The sequence below is a fragment of the Thamnophis elegans genome, chromosome 3 (genome assembly GCF_009769535.1).
Source record: "Thamnophis elegans isolate rThaEle1 chromosome 3, rThaEle1.pri, whole genome shotgun sequence".
In the NCBI taxonomy this organism is placed as follows: domain Eukaryota; kingdom Metazoa; phylum Chordata; class Lepidosauria; order Squamata; family Colubridae; genus Thamnophis; species Thamnophis elegans.
In genome coordinates, this window is record NC_045543.1 from 34,387,174 (window position 1) to 34,413,420 (window position 26,247).

General features: G+C 45.0%; 1 protein-coding gene across 2 annotated transcripts in view; it reads right to left on the minus strand.

Annotated features, from left to right (window-relative positions):
* MLPH (melanophilin) overlaps positions 1 to 26,247 on the minus strand; it is a 95,419-nt gene that overhangs the window by 63,249 nt on the left and 5,923 nt on the right. For both annotated transcript variants that reach the window (XM_032213992.1, XM_032213991.1), the window contains exon 2: positions 18,306 to 18,439. In XM_032213992.1, the coding sequence (XP_032069883.1) occupies positions 18,306 to 18,415 (110 nt within the window). In that variant the 5' untranslated portion in view covers positions 18,416 to 18,439. The remainder of the gene's footprint in view (positions 1 to 18,305; positions 18,440 to 26,247) is intronic.

Below are 26,247 nucleotides of genomic sequence, written 5' to 3' on the forward strand. Positions count from 1 at the left end.
GCTCCAGGAGAACTCAGGGGAGATGACATTGACAACCCATGACATCAAGGACCATCTCCAACCCACCATCCAAGCACATTCCCTCCCCTCAACATTAACATTTCTATGTTATGATTCAGGCACTGTTTCACAACACTTCTCTACCTGGGCCTTCCACTGCCAGATGACATAGAACTTCAGGTCTTCTAATCCTGCTCTGTTGGCTGTATCTTCACTTTTGCAAGGCTGAATAGGAAGGATGCAACAGCATTTTCTGGAGCATGACCATATACTTGGCAATGAAAAGAAACCCTGAAACCATACTCAGCCAATATTCATTATTTTTGTTTCCTACTTTTGCTTGGGGGCAGGGGGTTAGATTGGAGACAGATATCTGTTCTTTCCTAATCAGAATTATAGAAAAATTCTTTGAAATGATATGGATGGGAGGCCATTGTCACACAGTCATCAAGATTGGAGTCTGGTGCAAAGAAGTCAATTTATCAACTTGGATAATGCTCTTAAAAAACTCTAAAGTCTTCTATGATTCTGGATGAAACTGACCCAGGCTGCTTTTAAGGAAGATAATGGAATGAAATAATCTAGTACAGGGGTGTCAAACTGGTGGCCCACGGGCCAGATGCATCAGGTGCAGGCCATGCCCACCCGGGCTCAAAGGCAAAAAAATGTCATGATCACGTGATGCGACTGATTTTGACACCTGTGATCTAGTACTTTCCTTACTTCTCTCTTCCAAAATACAAATCTGCTGGATCCTGCTGGATCTTTAACTGTTTTTGATAGTACTGACTACAATGAGACAACGCAGAGTGGCCAGATGGGCAGGGCCAGCTTATTGCAGTCAGTTTGCAACCACCAAGTTGCTTCTGCCAACTTGCCACTGCCAAGTCACCTCAGGGCAACTCACACAGTTAACTCACCACTGGGACAACTCGCTGTGGGCAGCTGGAGGCAGAGCTGGGCAAGTGACTGAGGGAACAGAAGGGAAGAGCGCAGAGTGGCAGCAGGTGATATGGGGATGAAAAAGTCCACTGCTCTGTCCATCACTTGCTTGCTCGCCTAACTCTCCCTCCGGCTGCCCACAGTGAGTTGTCCCCGCAGCAAATTGACAACGTGGAGTTGTCCTATGGAAATTTGGCAGTGATGAGTTGGCAGAGGCGACTTGGTGGTGACACGTTGGCAGATCCTGCTGAGCTGGCCAGGCCGAATTGTCCCATTGTAGTCAGTACTATCAGAAACACTTAGTGTTCTGTTGGAAGTGGCAACTAGCTGCAATGAGCCAGCCATGTCAAGTTGTTCTAGACCTAAAAATATCATTTTTGGATTGGCTTTGTCATTTGGGGGCACAACACAGTAATGCAGTGGTTTCCCTCCCACCTATGAGCCATTTTCAGAAGACAGACAGAATCTTCCTTTCTTGCCTTCATGACAGTTGAACTTTTATGTTCATGCTGTTTAACCTTTAAATAAAGCCACTGACTGAATCTGATTTCTTGGACACAGAGATTACACTAATTGGGTTATTATTATTCTGTGGTATCAACTGAATAAAGAGACTTCCCCTAAAATATTCACAGAATCCTACAACATAATCATTCCAAGCACACTCTCCCCATTTCTTATAGTAAGAGCACTCTAAAATTTTCTTACTGTTTCTCCAAATACTATATCCCTAATGATTTAATAGTTATATCTATCTAGTTTTTTTCTGTAAGAAAACAAGAATGGTTTCCTTCTGGATTTTTTTTTTAATAATGTACAAGCCTGGCATTGACTAGTCATCCACGAAGTTGTAGCCAGGTTCAAATTAACTTTTTAAGGTTTACAAAGATTGAGCAGATGTCACCAAGCTGTGAATGTAAAGCTGAACTCTTAAAATCACAGAGAATCTCCATAGATGTAATTCTGCATAATTTTGAATTACTTTTAAGGTTTGGCTTCAGTTCACTAGAAGGGAAAGGGAGACTAATCCAGATAGATGAGTGTTTCTCAATCATGGCAATTTTAAAATATGTGGATTTTAATTCCTGCCTCCTAGGAAATTCTGGGAGTTGAAGTCCATGCTTCTTAAAATTGTTAAGAGTAAGAAACTCTTAGACAGAAGAAGCCACTGAAACAATCCCTCCACTTGGTCTGAGATTTACGTTTGCTTTTTAACTTGTTAGATGTCAACTCTGTGGATTAGCACATCAAAAAATGTGGGAACAAGAGACTACATTTGGGTATTACTTTGAAATGACATTCATTATTTAGCTTAGTCATCTAGACTAAATGAGAGGAAAAAATGGGTTTCCCATGGAACATGATTACTATCTACATCATACTCTAAAACCACAGATCTCAAAGTATAAAGCAGACATCCTCTGAATAAATCTGGTGAATCTATCTTTTGTGATATTTCCCTGTAAAACAAATACTTAGAAGTTCATAATTTTTCTTGATGTCATTATTGCCCTATGTGATAAACTATCATCATCATCATCATCATCATCATCATCATCATCATCATCTTTGTCTTATTTACTAAGTTGGTGGGTAGCTAAGGGTAAAAAAAATATAGCTTCCTAGCTCATATTAGCAGAAGTCAGGTTCAAATTAGGGGCTTCCTCTTGATGGTTCTTAATTGCTGAATAAGAATATGCCTGAGTCACAAAATTTGAATGCTACTGAAGACCCACTAAGAGTAACATGGATAGCTCTGTTTCTTTCTGATAGTGGTTTAGGCATCTGAAGAGTATTTTCAGCACAAATCCAGTAGAAAGGTTTTGCACAGTGGATGTCAGTCATGAAAGAGCAAGTCCACATATGAAGGTTCAATTAAACTGATTTATTATTGAAAGCTTATGTACAGAAATCTACTCAACTAACAATCAGCATTTACTTAGAATTAAATAAGGGTCAACAGCACTTAAGCGATGACGGCTTTAAATCCTCCTTTCCTGCCCTGGGATGAAGTCAAAATCTTTGCCCCGAAAGGAATATGGAATAATAATTTCAGTTTGTAGGAACTAAAAGTATATTACAATCAACATCTCACATAAATGAACACTTTTAAGCTGGATTTTACCAGCACAGATCCGCCAGGTTGTCTGATAGACTTCTGCTTGCTTTCAGCACAGCTAGAAATACACAGCATCTTTCGTTTGCCTTTGAGGCGAAGATTAAAGAATGTAGTATTTGCACTGTAGGACAGGTCCTTGATGGCTTATTTCCAGGTGGGTAGGACTGGAAAGTATAACTGGAAAATTTTCATATACATAGTTAATGTTGCTCCTGTGGTATACTATCCAGCAACAGTGCACTGAGATGTTTGCTTTTTCTGTTTTCGCAAATGTCTGGAGGTATGACCAAATAAGCAAACACATTGTGTACACAGACAAAAAAGGAGATTAAATTAGGGGCTCAGCAAGTCAAATATAGAAGTTAAGCATGTGTACATATGAAAAATATCAGTGCCTAAATAGCTGATATTTTGAAACTGTTTTGTCTATGGATATCAGCACAATAAAGTAATCTTAGGTTTCTACAGTACATTTGTTTACATAATGAGCAGCTTGGGAGAGTAAGCATGCAAGAGTTAAATGTGAATAATTTCATAAATGCTGAACTTTAACTTGATTATCAGTTTATTTTTAAAATGTAAGATTTCCATGTAGTAAGATAACATCTATCAAATCATTTGCATTTACTTTTTACAACATAAAAGAACCCAATGAAAAAAAGAGAGCTCTGCTTTGAGGAGGTTATATTCTGTTTTATTATAGTATAGGAAATAACTTAATTGAGTAACTCAAGAAAGCTCCTACTATCTGTCTACTCATGAAACCCAGTTCATTTTATGGTAGTGATTTAACTGGCTCCATAATTAGCTGGTTGGAAAAGACCTTCTGCATCTTAAGTAAACATGATGGGAACCACCACATTTATTTATTCATTACATCTACCCAATTCTGGTAGATCAGGGCATCTTGCTTCTATGTAGGGGAATCTGGTACTTCACATCTCACATTTCATCATTATTTTTGCCTCACTTATTAAGCTTATAGTTACAATTAGGATGGTAAAGGTACATGGCCTAGGACCATGATGGCAAGAGGTGACACACAGAGCCATTTGTTAGGGCATGCAAAGAGTTGCCCGGTCAGCTCTGATTTCGGCCTTCTTTTAAGGCTTTATTGAAGCCTCCGGAGTGCAAAAAATTGGCCCTATGGGAAAACCAGAAGTTTAGGAACAGACTTCTGGTTTGCTTGTAGGGCCATTTTTTGCCCGCCGGAGCGTTCAGGAGGCTCCGGAGGGTGAAAAATGGCCCTACAGCCAAACCAGCTCATTTCACTTCCCTGAACCTCTGGAGAGCCTCTGGGGGGAGGCTGTTTTCTCCCTCCCCAGGCTCCTAGAAAGCCTTTGGAACCTGGGGAGGGCGAAAAAGGTGCGCCAAAAGGGGAGTCGTGTTGGTTGCGCGCACATGCGTGCTGTGATCGTGCATATAGCATTATGGGTGTGGGCATGCCTGTGCACAACTCCCCTGTGCTCCCACTTTTGGCACGTGATCCAAAAAAGTTTAGCCAACACTGGCCTAGGACCTGGTCACTGGTTGCCTGTTGTTGGTAACAATCTAATCAGCCAATTTAATCCTGCAAGATTGGTATCCTATGGGTTACTCTGATTAACAATGTCATCTATTGGGACCCTGAAAGCCCACCTTCTCTATAAACAGCACCTACCCTGTGAGAGATTTCCCGAGATCTGGCAGCAATCACTAATTCACTAAAACCATTAATTTGGCAAGGAAAAGGGAGACCCCCTCACTTCAACCCATTAGCCATCTTTTTATCTTTTATTGCTTTTATTGTAATTTTTTTGTTTGATTGTTGTGAGATGGCATACAAGTTTAATAAATTCTTATTACCCAATAGTCTCTTGAAATTTCAGCACAATTGATACTTGTTCTCAAATTCAGATTAAGTTACATTAAGGTTAAGGCAACTAAGTACATCTTGCCTAATGAAGAGAAGGATTAGAGGTGACATGATTAACTATCTTCCAGTACACGAGGATCTGTCACAGAGATGAGGGGGTTGACATTCTCAAAAGAGCCGAGGTGACACAGTGGTTAGGGTGCAGTACTGCAGGCCACTTCAGCTGACTGTGATCTGCAGTTCAGCGGTTCAAATCTCACCGGCTGAAGGTCGACTCAGCCTTCCATCCTTCCGAGGTGGGTGAAATGAGGACCCAGACTGTGGGGGCAATTTGCTGACTCAATTTGCTAAAAAATCTGTAAACCGCTGAGAGGGCTGAAAGCCCTATGAAGCGGTATTTAAGTCTAATAAACAAATAAATAAATAAATAAAAGTACTTGAGGAGCTAAGAAGAAATTTTCTGACAGCAATTAACCAATGGAATAACTTGTCTCCCAGAGTTTTGTGTGTTCCATCACTGGAAGTTTTCAAGAAAAGATTGTACAACCATTTGTCTGGGACAGTATAAGATCTCCTAACTTGAACAGAGGGTCAGACTAAAAGACTTCCAAGGTCCCTTCCAGTCCTAGGATTTTATGATTCTATGATTTCATATTCTAATATATATCATTATTGGAGCAGCAATACAGAAATTGCAACAGGTAGCAGTTATCTAATGACAAAAAAAAAATAAGAGACCTAATTTGGAAAGGAACAAGACAAAAGCAAAGATACAGATGATAAGTGGGAAAGCTAAATTTTGGAATTGTCATTATTCCAGGGTTGAATCTGAATGCACAAATCATTATTCCTGCCAAGAAAATGTTCTTCTTTGCCTGATGCATTTAGCTATGCCATTTGTTGGAAGGCCTGGATTATTTGCAAGTCTCTTGTTATTTGTAGCCTCTAAATGTTTATAAATAATTAAGAGGGGATCTGGCTGCAATCACTAATTCAGGCTGGATACAGCATACTCTGAGTAGAACAGTCCTCATAAGGTATTTAGAAATTTCAGTTATCAGAACTAGTTTTTGGTGGAAATCTAGTCTATTTTTTGGCCCAGCTGAAGTGATACTTATTTACTAAAACAGCGATCCCCAACCTTTGTGACTTGGTGGCCCAGCTGGGGAGGAGAGAAAAACTGGGCCATATGAGTGGCGGGCCAGTACACAGAAGCACAGCTCCACTCACACAAGATATAAGGGAAGCCTTTGAGGTCTTCGGGGCTGTGGTCTTGTACTCCTTCAGACTCACTGAAGCTGCCTGACACTCCAAAAGCAGATTGGGTTATTGTTGTGTATTGAAGAAAGTCCTCGCTGTTACGAATGACAGCTCGGAAGCAGCCAGGCGCGTCTTAGCCAATCAGACGCGCCTGTCAGTTGCCGAGCTGTCATCAGCGCGAGCTGTAACACGAGCCAGGTGATTGCAGTATAAAAGGCAAGCCGTTTAAACAGTTAACTGTCTTGTTAGAGCAACAACCTTGTTGATTGCTATATTGTTTCAGCTGTTCCTGCAGCCGCCTAGCCGGCTTCATTTAATACATTGTTGCGAGTTTTGTTACACTACTTCAGCTACTGAATAAAAGGTTACAGAGTTTTAAAGGACCTGCCTGGTTTTTTCAGTTATAATACTGGCGACGAAGACTGGGGACCTGTAACCTGAAGAAAATCAACTGCAATTTTCTTCTCTCAGTTGTTTAGAGTTCTCCTCACCGTCATGGCTGGTATGCCTACTTTTGCACCTTTTGGAGTCGGAGGTGAGACTTGGGAAGCATTCCTGGAAAGGTTTGAGTGCTTTCTGATCGCAAATAACCGCCAGGGTTATTCTCAAGCGCGAAAGTGCGGATTTTTTCTTACAGCTTGCGGTCCGGAAATGTTTGCCACCGCAAGGTCTTTTGCCGCCCCAAGAGCGGTTTATGACCTCTCGTGGCAAGAGCTCACAGATGGGCTTCAGGCTTACTATGCCCCTACCCCCTCCCAAATAGCAAGACGTTTTGCTTACCGCAGGCGCGTCCAAAAGCCTGCAGAGAATGTCAATCAGTTTTTGCAAGCTTTAAGAGTTGCTGCAGCACAGTGCGATTTTCCTGACTTAGAGGCTAATCTTGCAGAACAATTTGTCTGTGGATTAAAAGACATTTTCCTCAGACGCCGGCTTTTGGGCAAGCCTAAAGTCACGTTAGTTTATGCCATAGATGAGGCTCGCGCTGCGGAGTTGGCAGATTCGTCATCCAGCGAGATAGAACGTTACCTCGCGCAGATGACAGTTGCTGGCAGTTTACCAACGGGTCAAGCCTCAACTGCCTTGGTTCCTCCTCCACTACAACAGCCAACGTACATCACCAATTTAATTGATGAGCTTGCCCCTCTTCCAGACTATTTACTTAATTTACAGGTGGACAGGATTGGGGCACAGCCCCGCAGACAGCAACCGCGTCAGCAGCAGTCTATCAGCCGTCCGCTTTCTAATTCAAATGCCTGTTTTAGCTGCGGTGGTCCGCATGCCAGGGCTTCCTGCCCCTTTAAGGCTGCAGAGTGCCGCCGTTGCGGGAAAAAAGGACATTTGGCCAAAGTTTGTAGAGCTGCTCAGCCTGCTACAGCTGCAACGTCTGCTCCTCCACCTCCTTATGGGACAGCTGCTTCAAACAGAAGTCCTCAGCCCCGTGCGTCTGCTCAGCGATAGGATAATTGCTTCAACGTCAAGCAAGCTGGCCTGCCGTTTCCTGATGTCTCCATCAATTCTTCCTCAGAGGGTACGGACAAGATAATTGTCACTCCATTGATCGAAGGTCAACCTTGCAACATGGAAGTAGACTCTGGAGCTTCCAAATCCTTGTTATCTTGGGACAAATTTTCTCTTTTGTGCCCCCATGTTAAACGCTGTCACCTTTCTCCTCCTGACTCTATCTTAAAGGACTATCAGGGGTCTAGCATTTCTATTGTTGGTTCCTATAATGTCAGAGTTTCTTATGGGCAGCATTGTACAACTTTGCCTGTTTTAATTGTGCTTAAGCCCTTGCCATCCATTCTAGGTTTGGATTGGTTCAGCCCACTGGGTCTCTCAATACATGGAATTCATTCCATGACAGACACTTCTGCTGATGTGGCATTAGTTTTGTCAGATTACGCTGACATTTTTGATGGCCAGCTGGGCCGGTACAAGGGTAACCCTATCTCTCTCAACTTGGATCCCCAGGTTGCTCCCATCAGACTGAAGGCCCGCAGGGTGCCTTTTGCTTTAAGGCCCAAGGTTGAAGCCGAGCTCGACAAGCTCGTGGCACAGGGCATACTGGAGCCAGTCGACCATTCACCGTGGGAGACCCCAATTGTCATTCCAGTGAAGCCCGACGGCTCCATTAGGGTCTGTGCCGACTACAAATCCACCATCAACCTCGCCTTGCAAGCAAACCCATATCCAGTCCCTGTTGTACAACATCTGCTCCATTCCCTGGGGCAGGGTTGTATTTTTGCCAAACTGGATATGGCGCAAGCCTACCAGCAGCTTCCTGTGGATGACGATGCGGCGGCTGCCCAAACCATCGTCACCCACCGGGGGGCTTTCCGTTGTCGCCGCCTACAATTTGGCGTATCCGTTGCCCCGGGGATTTTCCAGAGTCTCATGGAGCGGTTGCTCCATGGGCTTCCAGGAGTGGTACCATATTTTGATGACGTCCTGATCGCTGCAAACAGCCGATCAGACCTCATCAAAGTTCTAAGGAAAGTCCTCGACCGTTTCAGGGGCGCGGGACTTAAATTGAAACGCAGCAAGTGTTTCTTTGCTGTTCCCCAAGTGGAATTTCTGGGCTTCACAATTGACGCCCAGGGAATTCACCCTACCCCTTCAAAATTGGCAGCTATCAGGGACGCACCTGCTCCAACTTCCAAGGCGCAGTTACAATCGTTCCTGGGGCTTTTAAATTTTTATGCACCTTTCATTCCACACAAGGCATCACTGGCCGAGCCCCTGCATCGGTTGCTGGACCGATCAGCGCCTTGGCAATGGGGCAGTCGCGAAGCACAAGCGTTCGCAGCTGTCAAATCCCTGCTGACGTCAGATGCAGTCTTAGTCCAATACAGTGACAAGATGCCTCTGACTCTAGCATGTGATGCCTCACCCGTGGGTTTGGGAGCCGTTCTGAGCCATGTCCTGCCCAATGGTTCAGAAGCTCCCATAGCTTTTTACTCCCGGACACTGTCATCAGCAGAAAGGAATTACAGCCAAATTGACAAGGAGGCTCTAGCTGCAGTGTCAGGAATTAAAAAATTCCACGATTACTTATACGGGCGGCATTTCACCTTGTTTACAGACCATAAGCCACTCCTTGGGCTTTTGGCAGGTGATAAGCCGACCCCTCCTATTCTATCCCCAAGAATGACACGATGGACGGAATTCTTAGCGGCGTACTCCTTCGCCTTACGATACCGTCCAGGCAAGCAGATAGGGCATGCAGATGCCCTGAGTCGCTGCCCACTTCCATTGAAGGAAGTTAAACCAGTTCCTTGCCTTTCAGTTTTGGCAATTGCAGAGCTAGAATTGCCTTTGTCTGCTACAGACATAGCAGCCCACTCTCGGTCTGACCCTACTTTGGCAAAACTTCTTAATTGGGTCCTGAGAGGTTGGCCTTCTGGTACATTACCACCTCAATTCAAACATTTTAAAAACAGACAAGCAGAGCTTTCAATTCATTCCGGCTGCCTGTTGTGGGGCGACCGTGTGGTCATCCCAACGGTCCTGCAACAACAGATTTTGCAACGCCTTCATGAAAGTCATCCTGGGGTCAGTAGAATGAAAGCTCTTGCTCGCAGTTTTGTTTGGTGGCCAGGGTTAGATGCCGACATTGAAGACTGGGTTGCCAAATGTGAGACATGCCAACAGTCCCGGCCTTCTCCTCCTTCCTCTCCCTCCCGGGAATGGGAGATGCCTCGAGGGCCTTGGTCTAGGTTACATATTGATTTCGCTGGTCCATTCCATGGGCAGGTTTTCCTTATAGTTGTGGATGCGTACTCTCGATGGGTGGAAGTATTGCTAATGCACTCCACCACATCTGACAGCACGGTGCGAGCTTTGCGAAGGTTGTTCGCAACCCATGGGTTGCCAGACACAGTGGTGTCTGACAACGGCCCGCAATTTACAGCCACAACTTTTCAAACTTTCCTGGCCGAACTAGGGATACGACATGCGCTGGTTGCCCCTTACCACCCGGCAAGCAATGGCCGAGCAGAAAGGGCGGTTAGATCGGCCAAGGAGGCTTTGGGCCGGCTAAACCGTGGTGACTGGCAGGCTAGGGTGGATGCTTACTTACTGGCACAGCATTCCACACCTTGCCCTCTGACACAGAAGAGCCCCGCGGAGATGTTGATGGGCAGGCGCCTGCGGACCACCCTGGATAGATTGCATCCCGTCTATTCAGGAATTCAGTCTGGCAACCTGGGGCCTCCAACCCCATCCCGTTCTTTCCAACTGGGGGATCTAGTTTGGGCTAGAAATTATGGAGGGGACTTGAGATGGGTTCCAGCAGTTATATCACAAATAACAGGACCCGTTTCCTATAGGGTTGACTTATCCGATGGATCCTCATGGCGAAGACACCTGGATCAATTGAGGAAACGGAAGACAGCAGCCGTAGCTTCTCAAGCGGATGTTCAAGGGTTTCAACTGCAAGTTCAACAAAATCTAGCCGGTGTAAATGCTCCTCCCATTCCAAGGGTTCCAGATCCTTATATACATAGCCCAAACCCCTCAGAGGCAGACTACCAGCCTCATGCCCCTCCAGCATCATCTGCCACCATGTCTCATCCACACACTTCACCTTTTAGTTATGCAATTCCTCCACAATTACCACAAGGACATCGTTGCCAGGATCCGCCTGCAATAGAATTAAGGCGGTCTGAGCGAATCCGTCGTTCCCCTGCTTATTTAAAAGACTACGCGTGCTTGCGCACAGCTGGGGGGGAAGAAGTGTTGTGTATTGAAGAAAGTCCTCGCTGTTACGAATGACAGCTCGGAAGCAGCCAGGCGCGTCTTAGCCAATCAGACGCGCCTGTCAGTTGCCGAGCTGTCATCAGCGCGAGCTGTAACACGAGCCAGGTGATTGCAGTATAAAAGGCAAGCCGTTTAAACAGTTAACTGTCTTGTTAGAGCAACAACCTTGTTGATTGCTATATTGTTTCAGCTGTTCCTGCAGCCGCCTAGCCGGCTTCATTTAATACATTGTTGCGAGTTTTGTTACACTACTTCAGCTACTGAATAAAAGGTTACAGAGTTTTAAAGGACCTGCCTGGTTTTTTCAGTTATAATAGTTATCTTGCCCAGGACAGCCTTGGCAAGTCAGCAAAGCTGAGCAGGGTACACTCATCCTACTCAGCTCTGCTCTCACCACTCTGCTTCTGGAGTATTGGGAGCAGGTGACTTGGCAGCCCAGCAGGGGGAGGGGAACCAGTCTGTGAGAGTGGCGGGCCAGCCCACGCCTCCACTCATACAAGAGAGAAGCCTTTGGGATGCCACTTGCACAAGTGGGGCTGTGTCGAAGCTTGTGTGGGAGGGACTGCAAGTGCTGCCAACTGGCAAGTAGGGCTGAGATGGCTGGCACCCGCCCCTCATGTGAGTGGGGCTATATGTGCGCCAGGCCACCACTCACGCAGCCCTATTGCGAATAGGCCACGGCCTAGCAGTGGGCCATCGTTTACAGGTTGGGGGCCCTTGTCCTAAAACATAGTTATTTCTGTTCAGAGTGTTGAAAACAATATCTTCTCTCACAAAAATGATCACTACCAGAGCTTGTTTTAAGAAGCAAGGAAGATCCTGAATGTAGGAGCCAAGACTTCTGGCCAACAGTTAAAAGGATTCTATTTCAGCAGATTTTTGAATTATTTTAATTTTGTACTCTACATGTTGCACTGGTATTAACTCTTGGCTTTTTAATACTAAACTGTGACATTGTTGTTATGATTTTATTGCCTATATTTATTCTACACAGTAAGCTATGTTGATTGCTATGGTACTTGAGACAAACAAAAATAAATCAATAAATTGACTGAATTACATACAGGATCTAGGGTCTATAATTCAGATTGCTGCTTTTCTCAAAAAATGTGAGGAAGAGCAGAAGCCTAGCTTAACACTGAAAGTCAGTGGATAATAGAAGCAAAAGGGGCAGCTTTCCAGGGTCCCAAATAATTCTAGATAGATAGAATAACCCATCTGTTTTTTAGAAAGGCCTAAGAGACCTAGTACAAAAATCCATTCTGAATTATTCTGCAATGTGAACATACAAAGTCTAAATTGCCTAGGGAGATTTAGAATGATTAAACGACAATGATTTCTCTCTTTTTTTGCCAAAATGTTCCTCTTCCTGAACCACTCAGAGAATACAGTCTGCTCACCATGGACATAGGAAAATATTATTTTTCTGATTATGGATACTGTAGAGTTATTAATAAAAATGTATACATTAAGGAGTCTCCCATTTTGATGAGTCATTTCCAGACTCTTCCCACAAAATAAATAAAACCTTTAACAAGGCTGAATTGGGCTTTCTTGTCTCCTCAATATTTATCCCTTTTATTTCCTATACTGACGTTAGATTTTCAAGACAAAGCCCAGCACTGAAAAGCATATATTTTGTGATATATGGCAATGTGTCCTGTCTAGCCAAAGCCTCTATCAAATCAAACAACGCTTTCACACATCAAACCTTACTATGTCATTCAAATTTTTCTCCACTCTCCCTCATATTCTTCTTTTATGGGTTCAGAAAACAATCAAACATATCAAAAAAGCAATGGCTGTTAGAGATTTTTCTAGCATCCCAACTGCATGGTGTGTGTGTGTGTGTGTGTGTGTGTGTGCAAACAGAGAGCAGCTTATTAAATGAGCAAAATCATAAATATGAATAAATCATTTGCAATGATAAAATTTGGATTATATTCCTTAATATTATTTTTATATGGTTCAATATTAAAAAAAAGCTTGAAAGCAATGCATATTAAACACCCACTTTGCATTTTCATTTGACAAGTCACTATGTTGGTGGAAGAGAGGTGGAATCCTGGTCCAGGAACCCGGCTTCGTGCTTGAAGGAAGTAAGAACTCCTTAGAATACCCGTGCCAGCAGTGGACTGAGGAGACTTGCCTCCCCAGAGCTGCTAGGCTCGGAAGACGCGGACGAGAGGGGATATCGGAAAAAAGCGCTGGGCTGGGGCGGAGACTGCCGACGCGGCTTGCTAGTGCAACTCGGAGCGATTCGGAGACGTTGCTGCCGCGATTCCTGGAACCTTGGAACTTGGAGGGGCTTGGAGTTGAAAGTTTGAAAGACCTAGGATACTCCAGAGTGGCCTTTGACGGTGTCGGACGTCCCCTTCCCCTCCCTTACACGGACGGTGGCTTGGCCGTGGGCGCTGTTGGATGCCCCCCCCCGCTCACACGGGTGGTGATTTTTGGAGTTTTGCCGGCGTTGCCGGGCGCCACAGACCACAGCCTCCCATCGTGTTTTAAGCTGGAGATGACGGTGGCAGCCGCTTTGGATAACTTGCGGCTCGAATTGGTGTGGGCGAGTGGCACCAAGTGATCAGTGCAAACGCTGAAGACAACAAGGGCGTATTCCATACTGGTGGGTGGCGCTAGCGGACGGCGAGCATTTGTTTGAACTGTGAGAGATTAAGATTAAAGACCTGGGCCTGTGTTAACCAGCATTTCATTGAGAAGGGAGTGGCTGATCCTTTATTCCTATACGGCTGAGACTGGCTGAGACTGGTGCCTGATTTCTGGCCACCTTAGTTCTCGAGCTCTCCCCCCCTCCTTTCTCTGGTGCACCCCCTTCTCTGCTCGCTGCTGCGGGTGACATATGGACGATGGCGGCATCCCTCATGATTTTTTGGGTCGTGCAACATCTCCTGACTGCGCCCACCCGGTTGACCGACTTACTGAACCTTTGGGGACTGTTCCGGACTACTATTACCACCTTACCGTCAGGTGGACAAATCTATAAGAGGGGATTTAATGCGGTTAACATACTTCCCCTCTCCTTACGACCCACCTTGGCCTCCCTGGACTTTAGACTTTGGACTTTTAGACTCTGGACCCCCATTATTATTATATCTTCCAAGAACGTGATATACCATCTATATACCCTATATCCCACAGTTGGTGCACAGCTACCTGAACCGCATTTCTAATAAGCTGCGTAATCTCTCTTGTTTTCCTCCCTTTTCTTTCTTCTTTTTTTCCTTCTTTGTATGGGATATGTATGGAATATGTATGTGATTGAGCGAATGTGCCCACTTTTATTACTTATTATTGTTGTACTTTTTGTGTTTTTAATCATTACGTGGGGATTGTTTGGGTGAACGGATGAGTATGCCTGATTCGGAGGACCTGCCGGGGAATGCGGGGGTCACTGGGGTGGCTGGGGGGACCATGGGCACGGGAGTGGGCCGGAGCATCACGGTCGTAACAGGGAGGGGCAGATATGGCGGGGACTTTAGGACTGGCCATTACCGGGGAAGGAGGGCTCGCTACATCACAGAGATCCCTCCTTCCGGCCCTATGAGTCCCACTCCAAGGCCAGATGGCGCGAGTAATCAGGACCCTGGTCTCAGGCTGTTGTCGCTAAATGCCAGGTCTGTTGTTCACAAGGCTCCCCTCGTCCGGGACTTAATTTTAGACGAGAGGGCAGATCTGGCATGTATTACTGAAACCTGGCTGGGCACGGAGGGAGGAGTCCCCCTCATAGAGATGTGCCCAGACGGATTTCAGGTGCTTCATCAGCCGAGAGCCCAGGGAAGGGGTGGCGGTGTGGCTATTGTTATCCGGGAGTCTTTAGCACCTCGTAGGATCCCTGCTCCGGAGCTTGTCGGGTGTGAGTCCCTGCTGGTGAAGTTGGACCTCAAGGGTCAAGTGGGTCTGCTGCTAACGTACCTGCCTCCCAACAGCGTTGCAGCAGCCCTCCCCTCGCTCCTCGAGTCAGTAGCCGAGCTAGCAATTGAGTTCCCAAGGCTTATGGTCCTGGGGGACTTCAATTTGCCTTCACTCGGTGAACACTCTGACGGGGCGCAGGAGTTCATGGCCTCCATGACAGCCATGGGCTTGACCCAGGTAATTCGGGGCCCAACCCATTCAGCGGGTCACATGCTCGACCTCGTATTCCTCTCGGAGCAGTGGACTTGTGATCTTGGTCTGAGGGGTAATGAGATCATACCCCTGTCGTGGTCAGACCACTGCCTACTGAGGCTTGACTTCCGGAGGCCAAACCCCCACTGTAGGGAGGAGGAACCGACCAGGTGGTTCCGCCCCAGGCGACTTATGGACCCTCTGAGGTTCCAGACAGAGCTTGGGGTTATTCCTGATACTCTCGCCCACAGTTCGGCGGAGACTCTGGTTGCTGCCTGGCACTCGGCAGCATCGGAGTCCCTTGACCGAATTGCGCCAATACGGCCCCTCCGGGTCGGCGGATCCCGGAGGCCTCCTTGGTTCACCGAGGAGCTCTGGGAGAAGAAGCGCCGGAGGAGACGCCTAGAGCACCTGTGGAGGTCCGATAAGTCCGAATCGAACCGAGCACTTTTAACAACTTGCACCAAGGAATATATCAGGGCATTGAGGACAGCAAAAAGAACGTATATTGCCACCTTGGTTGCGTCCGCTGAGTCCCGCCCAGCCGCCCTGTTTAGGATAACCCGCTCCCTCCTAAATAGGAGGGATACGGGGGACCCCTTACAGGGTAGGGCTGAGGATTATGTCCAGTTCTTAGCGGACAAAGTTGCTCGGTTTCGGTCGGACTTGGACTCCACCTTTGCAGATCCACCCGAGGCACAAGGGGATAACTTGGCAGACCATCTCTGGGTTGAGTTTCAGGATGTTGCCTCTGGGGATGTGGACAAGGCCATACGAGCTGTGAGTGCCTCCACCTGTGTACTGGACCCGTGTCCCTCCTGGCTGGTTGCCAACAGCAGTGAGGTGACACGAGGCTGGATCCAGGCGGTCGTTACCACCTCCCTTCGGGAGGGGCACTTCCCCGCCGCACTTAAAGCGGCGGTGGTGAGACCCCTCCTGAAGAAACCATCCTTGGATCCAGCCATTTTCAACAATTACCGTCCAGTCTCCAACCTCCCCTTTGTCGGAAAGGTTGTTGAGAAGGTGGTGGCCTACCAGCTTCAACGGTCCTTGGAGGAAGCTAGTTACCTTGACCCCTTCCAGTCCGGCTTCAGACCTGGTTACAGCACAGAAACCGCTTTGGTCGCATTGACCGATGATCTCTGGAGAGCCAGGGATGGAGGCCATGCGTCCATCCTGGTTCTCCTCGACCTCTCGGCGGCTTTCGATACCATCGACCATGGTATCCTTCTGCGACGACTGCGGGAGGTGGGGGTGGGAGGCACTGTTTTGCAGAGGTTCTCCTCCTACCTCTCGGACAGGTCGCAGTCGGTGTTGGTGGGGGGGCAGAGATCGTCCCCTAGGCCCCTAACATATGGGGTGCCGCAGGGTTCGGTCTTATCCCCCCTACTATTTAACATCTACATGAAACCGCTGGGCGAGATCATTCGGAGGCATGGGATAAGATATCACCAATATGTGGACGATACGCAGTTGTATCTGTCCACCCCGTGCCAACTCAATGAAGCGGTGGACGTGATGAACCAGGGTCTTGAGGCCGTTAAGAACTGGATGAGAGCTAACAAACTGGTACTCAACCCGGACAAGACCGAGTGGCTGTTGTGTTTCCCTCCCAATAATTTGGCCAATGTTCCATCGCTCAGGCTGGGGGGTCAAATTTTACACCCCTCAGATAGGGTTCGCAACTTGGGAGTCCTCCTGGACCCACAGCTGACTTTTGACCATCACCTGTCGGCTGTGACCAGGGGGGCATTTGCCCAGGTTCGCCTGGTGCGCCAGTTGCGAGCCTACCTGAACCGGGAGGCTCTCACAACAGTCACTCGAGCCCTTGTGACCTCTAGGCTGGAATATTGCAATGTGCTCTACATGGGGCTGCCCTTGAAGAGCATCCGGCGACTTCAGCTAGTCCAGAATGCGGCTGCGCGAGTGATTGTGGGCGCACCGCGGTTCGCCCACATAACACCCATCCTCCGCGAGCTGCGCTGGCTACCTGTTGATCTCCGGGTGCGCTTCAAGGTGCTTCTTACCATCCATAAAGCCCTTCATGGTAGTGGATCTGTGTACTTGAGAGACCGCCTCCTGCCAATTACCTCCCTTCGACCTATTAGATCGCACAGATTGGGCCTCCTCCGAGTTCCATCCGCCAGTCAGTGCCGACTGGCGACTACGCGGAGGAGAGCCTTCTCAGTAGCAGCTCCAACCCTTTGGAACGATCTCCCCGTGGAGATTCGTACCCTTTTTACTTTTTTTTTAACTTTTATTAAACATTTGTAGGCCGCCCTTTTCCCTGAGGGGACTCAGGGCGGCTTACAATAATAGGGGAGGGGAGTGCAGGACAAAACACAAAAAGAAAATGTGAGTAAAAATAATTAGCAGTAAAAACACAACATTCATTCAACATTCGGGAGGGGCGAGAGTAAAGTCCTATCCCCAGGCCTGACGGGATAGCCAGATCTTGAGGGCTGTGCGGAAGGCCTGGACGGTGGTGAGGGTGCGGATCTCCACGGGGAGATTGTTCCATAGCGTCGGAGCTGCAACTGAGAAGGCTCTCCTCCGCGTAGTCGCCAGTCGGCACTGACTGGCGGATGGAATTCGGAGGAGGCCTACTCTATGCGATCTGATGGGACGAAGGGAGGTAATTGGCAGAAGGCGGTCTCTCAAATAGCCAGATCCACTACCATGGAGCGCTTTATGAATGGTAAGTAGGACCTTGAAGTGCACCCGGAGATCAACAGGTAGCCAGCGCAGCTCACGGAGGATCGGTGTTATGTGGGCGAACCGTGGTGCGCCCACAATCACTCGCGCAGCTGCATTCTGGACTAGCTGAAGTCGCCGGATGCTCTTCAAGGGCAGCCCCATGTAGAGCACATTGCAGTATTCCAGCCTAGAGATCACAAGGGCTCGAGTGACTGTTGTGAGGGCCTCCCGGTTCAGGTAGGGCCGCAACTGGTGCACCAGGCGAACCCTCACCACCATCCAGACCTTCCGCACAGCCCTTAACATCTGGCTATCCCGTCAGGCCTGGGGATAAAGATTTTAATCCGCCCCACCCGAATGTTGAATGAATGTTGTGTTTTATTATTTTATTTCTATTTTTACTCACGTATTGTCTTATGTTTTGTCTTGCACTCCCCCTCCTATGAATTGTAAGCCGCCCTGAGTCCCCTCAGGGAAAAGGGCGGCCTATAAATAATAAATAAAATCTAAAAAAAAATCTAAAATCTAAAAAATGTTTTAAATACTCACTCTAAACGCTCTTCCTCTTTTTTGCGCAGATCAAAGTCCCGCTGAACTACTTCCCAAACATGTTTGACTTCTTCATCTGTTAACCTGGAAAGGTCGAGCTTCTTTCCCATTTTCAGAAAGGAAAATGCCTAAAACTGAAAGAAAAGACAAATGTAATCAAATTGGACATACCTACGATTATATTTTGAGATACTTGGGTTTTTTCCAAGGCACATTTAGTGTCAGCTCTACTTGGTTCAGCTTGGCGTCTCACAGGTATCCTACCGTCTAGCAAATGGAGAGCTAACAGGATTTTGACAATAAAATTCAGCATGGAAACTCAAGTATGAGACATCTAAGAAATTTCCAATTAAGGTAACAACACAAAAGACAAAAGAGAAAATAACTGCAGTTAAGATGTATAAAATTGTGGAGCATTTTTTTTCTTATCTTGAAAGAAAGTATGCATATTCAGGAAATATAAACCCATTATAAGTACTCAAAAATGAATACAGTAAATATACCTCAGGCTAGAGGCCTTTAAGATTGAGATACAAATAGTCCTCCACTTATAACAATTCATTTAGTGACAATTCAAAGTTACGATGGCACTGAAAAAAGTGACTTACGACTGTTGCAGCAACCCATGGCCATGTGATCAAAATTCAGATGCTTGGCAAATGACTCATATTTATGACACTTGCAATGGCCCAGGCTTATGTGATCACCTTTTGTGAACTTCTGACAAGCAAAGTCAATGAGGAAGCCAGATTCACTTAACACCGTGTAACTAACAGCTGCAGTGATTCACTTAACAACTGTTAAGAAAGGTCTTAACTAATGTCTTGCTTAGCAACATAAATTTTGGGCTCAATTATGGTCTTAAGTCGAGGACTACCTGTATATGAGGTGACAAAAAAGAGCAAAACAGAGGTACAGTCTCAATGAATTAGAATGAGAAACAGATTCAGAAGAAATTTTACCAACTGGAACTCAAAGCTTTTAGTTAGTTAAAGAAGAAACAAAGGGGAGTAACTAGACCCCTGCTGAATGTGAAATGAGTTGGTGTTACATTCCAGAGGAGAGGGAACAAAAATTTTGATGGTCAGTAACAGAATAACAGAGTTGGAAGGAACCTTGGAGATCATCTAGTCCAACCCTCTGCTCAAGTAGGAAGCCCTATATCTGGGATGGCGAACCTATGGCATGCATGCCACAGATGGCACACGGAGCCATTTGTCCGGGCATGTGAGGCGTTGCCCTGTCAGCTGGCCAGCGCACATGCGCGTGCTGGCCAATTGAGTTCAGCCTTTTTTTTTGAGGCCATTTTTCGCCCTCCCCAGGCTCCAGAGGCTTTTTAGGAGCCTGAGGACAAAAACAGCCTCCTCCCCCCCCCCCCCGGAGGCTTCAGGAGCTTCCCTGAAGCCTCCGGAGTGCAAAAAAACAACCCTATGGGCAAACCGGATGTTTGGGAATGGAGGCTTCCCTAAAGGCTCTGGAGGGCAAAAACCGACCATACGAGCAAAACAGAAGTCACTTTCAGTTTGTCTGTAGGGCCGTTTTTTGTCCTCTGGAGCCTTCAGGGAAACCTCTTGAACGTCCCTGAAGGCTCTGGAGGCTCTGGAGGGCTAAAACCAGCCCTATGAACAAACCAGAAGTCTGTTCCAGGGGAGGCTGTTTTCGCCCTTCCCAGGCTCCTATAAAGCATCTGGAGCTTGGGGAGGGCGAAAAAAGCATGCAAAAAATGCGGGGAAAGCACTGGTCATTCACGCATGTGCATTTGGGGTCGCAAATTGCATTATGGGTGTGGCATGCCCATGCACAACCCCCCTGCGCTCCCCTTTTGGCACGCGAGCCAAAAAAGGTTTGCCATCACCGCCCTATATCATTCCAGACAAGTGGTTGTCCAGTCTCTTGATGACTCTTTTCTATGACTCATCTATGAAGAACAGAAATAAATATTTGCTGGTTGGGCTTGGAAGTATACTGTTTTCTGGGAGTATAGATCAAGGATATGACAGAATAGCTGCAAAGACATCTAAAGTCTACAGACTTGGAGTCTTTTCTGGTTATCTTTTGAATATCAGGAGGAAAGCGGATAAATAGGAGCTCAGATGTCTTCACTCATCCTTCTAGTCCAAGAAAGAGGACTGAAAAGGAAAAAAAAAGAATGCTGCAGATGAATGATTAGTTACAGAAATGGTACAGAAAGGCAAGATCTCAGTTTCTGGGTCCAAGGCCTGTATTACCAGGTTGATGGATGGATAGCTAGCATATGGTGCGCTTCTCAGAGACACTGGAGTTAACGAAAACAGTTTTTTCAATAATGAATGCTGTATGGGATGGAAATTAAACTTAAAATAAGGACTTGTGAACTACCAAAGGAAGTGAAAAGAGAAACTATAGTAGGATCTATTAAACATTCTATGAAAAATTAGGAAGGCATATTCTTTGTCTTTATATAATAATGCTCAGAGTATAGAAAATGCTGAAATAGATCAAATGTGTTCCAAATCTCATCATAGGAAAACAAATATGATTTCTTAGATACAGGTTTTGGGATAACTGAAATTCAACAGTTGAAGGATATAGCTTGTTCAAAAGAAACAAAAAACTTTGGAACACAGTGATAATCTTTGACTATCTTCACTGGAAGCTTTCAAAAAGAGATTGGACAGCCATCTGTGAGAAATGGTGTAATGGATAGGTGGGGTGTTGGACTAGATGACCTACGAGGTATCTTCCAACTCTGTTAATCTATTATCTGAAATGATATCACATAGAATACGTCCAATAACTGTTCACTATGATGGAATATTAGATTTAATATTAAATATTATGAAAATATTGCTGAAGGTAAGAGTAGCTCTACCCAAAGGCCAAAGGCCAAGCATGGGCTATTTAGCATGATAAGGAACAAATTCCCCTAATTCCTCTAGAACTGTTTTCAAATATTTTATATCTGTGAATTGATATCAACCAACTTATAGATTTTTTTAAAATAGACCACTGTTCAGTGAATATGGCTTTCCCATTAACTATGCTTGTCAGAAGGTCCAAAAAGTGATCCCATAACCCTGGGACACTGCAACCATCATACACAAGCCAGTTGCCAAGCATCTGAATTTTGATTATGTGACCATGGGGTTGTCACAATAGTTGTAAGTGTACCTTCAAACAGTCACTAAATGAACTGTAATTTCTTTTGCCAAAGTCTTTGTAATTTATTTGAAACAATAACAAGAGTATTTCCCACAAAAGGGGGCTCCCATCACAAAATATTTAAATAAAAAATGGCTAAATAAACATCATACTTTGACTGCACATTTTATTGAATTCTCTCCTAAAATAACCAAATTGATACATTAAAAAAAATTGAGGTGAGAAGCTCAGAAGTCTCCCCCCCCCCTTAATGGATCTTTCATAAAAGTTGTTAGGAAGTTATCAACTTAAGACCAGACACTTGGCCATCATTCAAAGTTTCAATGCACATATCAGGAGAGTATTAACAATCCAAATTTAAAATTCCAATGGTTACCCCACCACAGTCACATGATCACACTTTGGACACTCGACAACCACATTTACACTTATATTTGTTTCTACTACCATACAAGTCAATGACTGCAGTTTATGATGGCTTTGCAAAAAACTGGCATTTCTGTTTTTCAGGAAAACTGGCCCATAGCTTAACAACTACAACAAAAATTCCATGGTTAAATGGTTAATTTCATTTTTCTGAATAAAACCAAATAGAAAATACAGACATTTTCTATTGTCCAATGCTGAAGATCAAAATGATCGCTCCAAAGTGAATCAGGCTAACTCCAAAGCTGTCAGTCAGTTTCTTGCATTACATCAATACATTTTCGCAGCAAAGGGAGCCAGTTTGGTCTAGTGCAGTGATGGCAAACCGGTGGCACGCAGAGCCCTCTCCACGGGCACACCAGCTGTCGCCCCAGCCAGCTCCACCAGGCATGCGTGTAAGCCTCCCGCCGACCAGCTGCTCTTTGGGTCCCTGCCCTACATGCATGAGGCCTGTTGGTGTATATGGGGGAGGCGCATGTGAATGCGCGGGGGTGGATGCATGCTTGGGGGGGTGCTTGCATCAATTTTGGGGCCTCGCATGGTGCCCCTCGCCCCATTTTGGTTTCCAGGTTGGTGAAGGAGGCCTTCTAGGGCCAGGGATGCCACATGAGGGCCCCCCGTACCCCATTTTGGGCCTGGAAAGCCTCCTGCATCAACCTGGAAGCCAGAAATGGATGAGAGGGGGCAGGGTGCATGCGCAGGGATCATGCAAACATGCATGGGGTTCATGCACTCATGTGTGGGGATCGCACGTGCATTACATTATAGATGCGGATGTGCAATTTTGGCACGTGATGACCAAAAGGTTAGCCATTACTGGCCTAGTGGTTAAGGCACCAGATTTGAGAGATTGCATGAAATCTCTCTTAGGCATGAAAACCAGCTAGATAACTTGGGGCTAGTCATTCTCTCAGCCCAACCTACCTCACAGGTTTGTGTGGAAGGCTATGTTGGAAGGAAAATATCAGAAGGAAATTGTTTTGGATATGTTCACCACCTTCGATTATTTATAAACGTAATAAAGGAAAGATACAAACCTTCAAATAAATAATCATTATGACTTGTAATTCCATTGTCTGTATATACAGACAATATACTGTATACCAGGAGTTTGCCTAATTCAATGAGCATTTCTGGACCTGAACACTACATGGAATACCATATTTTTTCGGAATATAAGCTGCACCTTTTTCCCTCAAAAAAGAGGCTGAAAATCTGGGTACATCTTATACACTGAATACAGCATTTTTTGCCTCCCGAAACCCCACTCCCTTCACCAAAATGGCTGTGCATAGCTTTTAGGCGCCTTCCAGGGGGTTCCTGGGGGCTGGGGAGGGCGAAAAACAGGCTCCCCCAGCCCCCAGCAGCACTCTGGAAGCCTCCTAAAGGCTACGCATGCCCTTTTTTTGACACAAAACAGGCCATTTTTTGCTTGTTTTTGCCCCCCCCCCTTCCAGGAGCACTCTACAAGCCTCCTAAAGGCTATTCATGCCCTTTAAAAAAAATGGGCCCGTTTTCACGAAAAATGGGCTGTTTTGGGGAGGTCTGCAGAAGGCAAAAACTTTTTTTTTTAATTTGCCTCTTCAAAATCTTGGTGCGTCTTATACTCCAGTGCGTCATATACTCCAAAAAATACGGTAACTAAATAGCAATTATTTGTCATAGAACAGAACTTTCCTCACAAGAGAAAACCTCATTTAATATGTTGCAGATTTTCCTTTGCATCTTTTAACACCTCTCAGATTCTAAATGTTCCACAATGATATTCTATTTGCCAGAAGTGATTTAACATTTTGGTTTTGTTTGAAGTGTAGGGCAGGCGGGGGGGGGGATTTAGAAGGAGTTTGTAGGGAAAACTAGGACCTCAAGCTTCCAAACAACACAGAAGTGTCTAACCTCTGATCCCCTAGGGTAGGCCTGAGAAACTGGTGGCCCATGGGCTGGATGTGTCATGTGTGGGCCACACCCACCCCAACTCCAAAAACCCATGCCCTAGGGCCTTCCCATCACAGAAGGTAAGAATTAATTAATAATGGATAAGAGAAGTTATGTCAAGGGTCCAAATCCCACAAAACATATTAAATATGATTTTTAGTGGTACAGCTGTCATGCATTATTCAGCATATGTGGGCACTACACTATTATTTGCAGATTCTTGTAATATAAACTCTACACAGTATTCCCAAGAATGGCATTTTAGAGATTTATTGGATCATTTTATATCCAATAAAAACATTGTCATGACTATCAACTGACGTTTTATCCATTCTTTTTAAGGAAAAGATTAATCCAAAGTTTATTTATACATCTGACTGACCTTGGGATTAGATTCGTATTATATTCATTTTCAATGTTTATTTTCAATGGATCTGTATGTAGAAAGATGGCTTAAATATCCATTTATAAATGGATGCAACAGAAGGAGATCAATGGTCATCTCTGCTCAGATGCATAATTCAATACAATGAAACACACAAACCTTGCCAACAATTGCCAAGTCATCCCATAACTATATAGTTACTCACTTCTATTTAGTCTAGACTCTAGTGTAAGTGAAGACTTAATCACTTAACTCTTTCTTGCAGTGAGCATTTCTTTTGTCCCAAGCAGTTTCTACACTCACATGAACCGTGTTCAGGATAGATCCTTGCAATGTTTAGTAAAGCACGCACATATTGAGACTGTGCCAACTAGGCCTGGGTCTATGATTCCCTTCATTTTACTTGATTTCTCTGCTGGTCAAAAGCGAATAGAAGAAATGAGTTCATGCCACTGACACTTCAACTCAAAATGGTAAAGATTTCCTCTGTCCAGTTAGGTAGTAACAGGTAGCCTGATTGCACTAGGATAGGAGACCATGAAAAAATCTAGCAGTTCAGTCACTCAAGAGAGAAGCCTTTGGGGCTCCACAAGTCAATGAAGAAAAACAAAATCCACAACACACAGGAAGGAAATAGCAAACCATTTCCATTTTGTTCCCAAGAAAACTACTTGAATGTGTCTCTAGAGCTGAGTTCCACTTGCAGCATATAATCAAAACAAAATGTTAGTGAGACCAGAAGCTGACGTCGTGGTGACACGATGGTCAATCTCGGGGCTCTGAGAACGCTGCCAAAATTCCAGCCACAGGACGGTCCAACTGGACCTAAACCGTCCCGAAGAGACAGTGATAGGAAGGGGCATATCCTGCCGATCCCAGAGACACCTGCAAAGTCTCTGGTGATCCAGGAATAGCCCTTTTGCCAGTGGCTAGGAAGCAGCCATTAAGGCTGGTGAAACTGCTGACAGCTTTGAAAGTGAAAGTGCAGGAGAGAGCATGTCGTTCATAGTGAGATTTTTACCTTTTTTCTGATTTATGAGAATACCCCAATGAAGAGAACTAATCTAAAATAAAGACTGATGAGAGAGAACAAGCGGCGAATATAAGGCTACAGTCAAAGTGAAAGTTTTTACTTTTTTTCTCCTTTTTATTGTTAGAAGCCTGACTGGACTTTCTATTCAGCGTAGTGTTAAATGGAGTGGGCTTTTTTCTTTTCCGTTTTTCTGCTTTTTACTTTTGGGACTGTTTGATAAATAAATCCTACTGTTCCACTGTTTAAGAATCTTTTTTTATATACTGCGGTTTAAAGTTCCTTGTACTATTTTCTTTTTTCTCATTTGGCTTTTTATTCTTTTTTTCTTTTCTCTTAATAAGGCGGAGAATGCAATATGGAGAGGGAAAGTTTTGGATAAGTAACCTAGAGGCTTTGAAACTTTGTTTCTATTTTTTGTTTTTTGTTTGAATGAATGTTTGGAAAAGGTTGCTCTCCAAGGTTACTGGCTCAGCCAGGACTGATAGGAGAAGCGTTATTTACATAGGTGCTCACTCTGAAATTTTCAATCCTTGAAATTCTGCCTGGAGAGAATAGATAACAACTGTAAGGGTAAGTCTGGAGTGTTCGCATTTTATAAAAAATTTGAATTTGTTTTTCTTTTGCTTAGAGAGCTTTAACTTTACAAGAAAACCTGAAACTATTCTTTCTTTTTTTTTTTTGCTGGTCACAGTGTTTACTTTTTTTTGCTGTGAAGTTGGTTGTTTTCAATTTTTGATTTTTTTTTCAATTGGATTATGGCATAGAAAAGATTGAAGATTTTTATTCTCTTTTGTGTTTTTTCTTTTTCCCCTCTCACATTTTTGATAGTAGATCTACCCACTGTCTCTGTCTTGCCTTCTTGTTTTACTCTTGGCTTTTTCTCCAAAGAATCTTCTTCCATTTTTTTCCGGCCTTTTTTTTTTCTTTTTTTTTTACCTTTTTACTTTTTTTACCTTGGACCACCACATGGTCACTTTGGATTATAATTGATTTTTTATACCAAGTGCATTATAATACAGAAA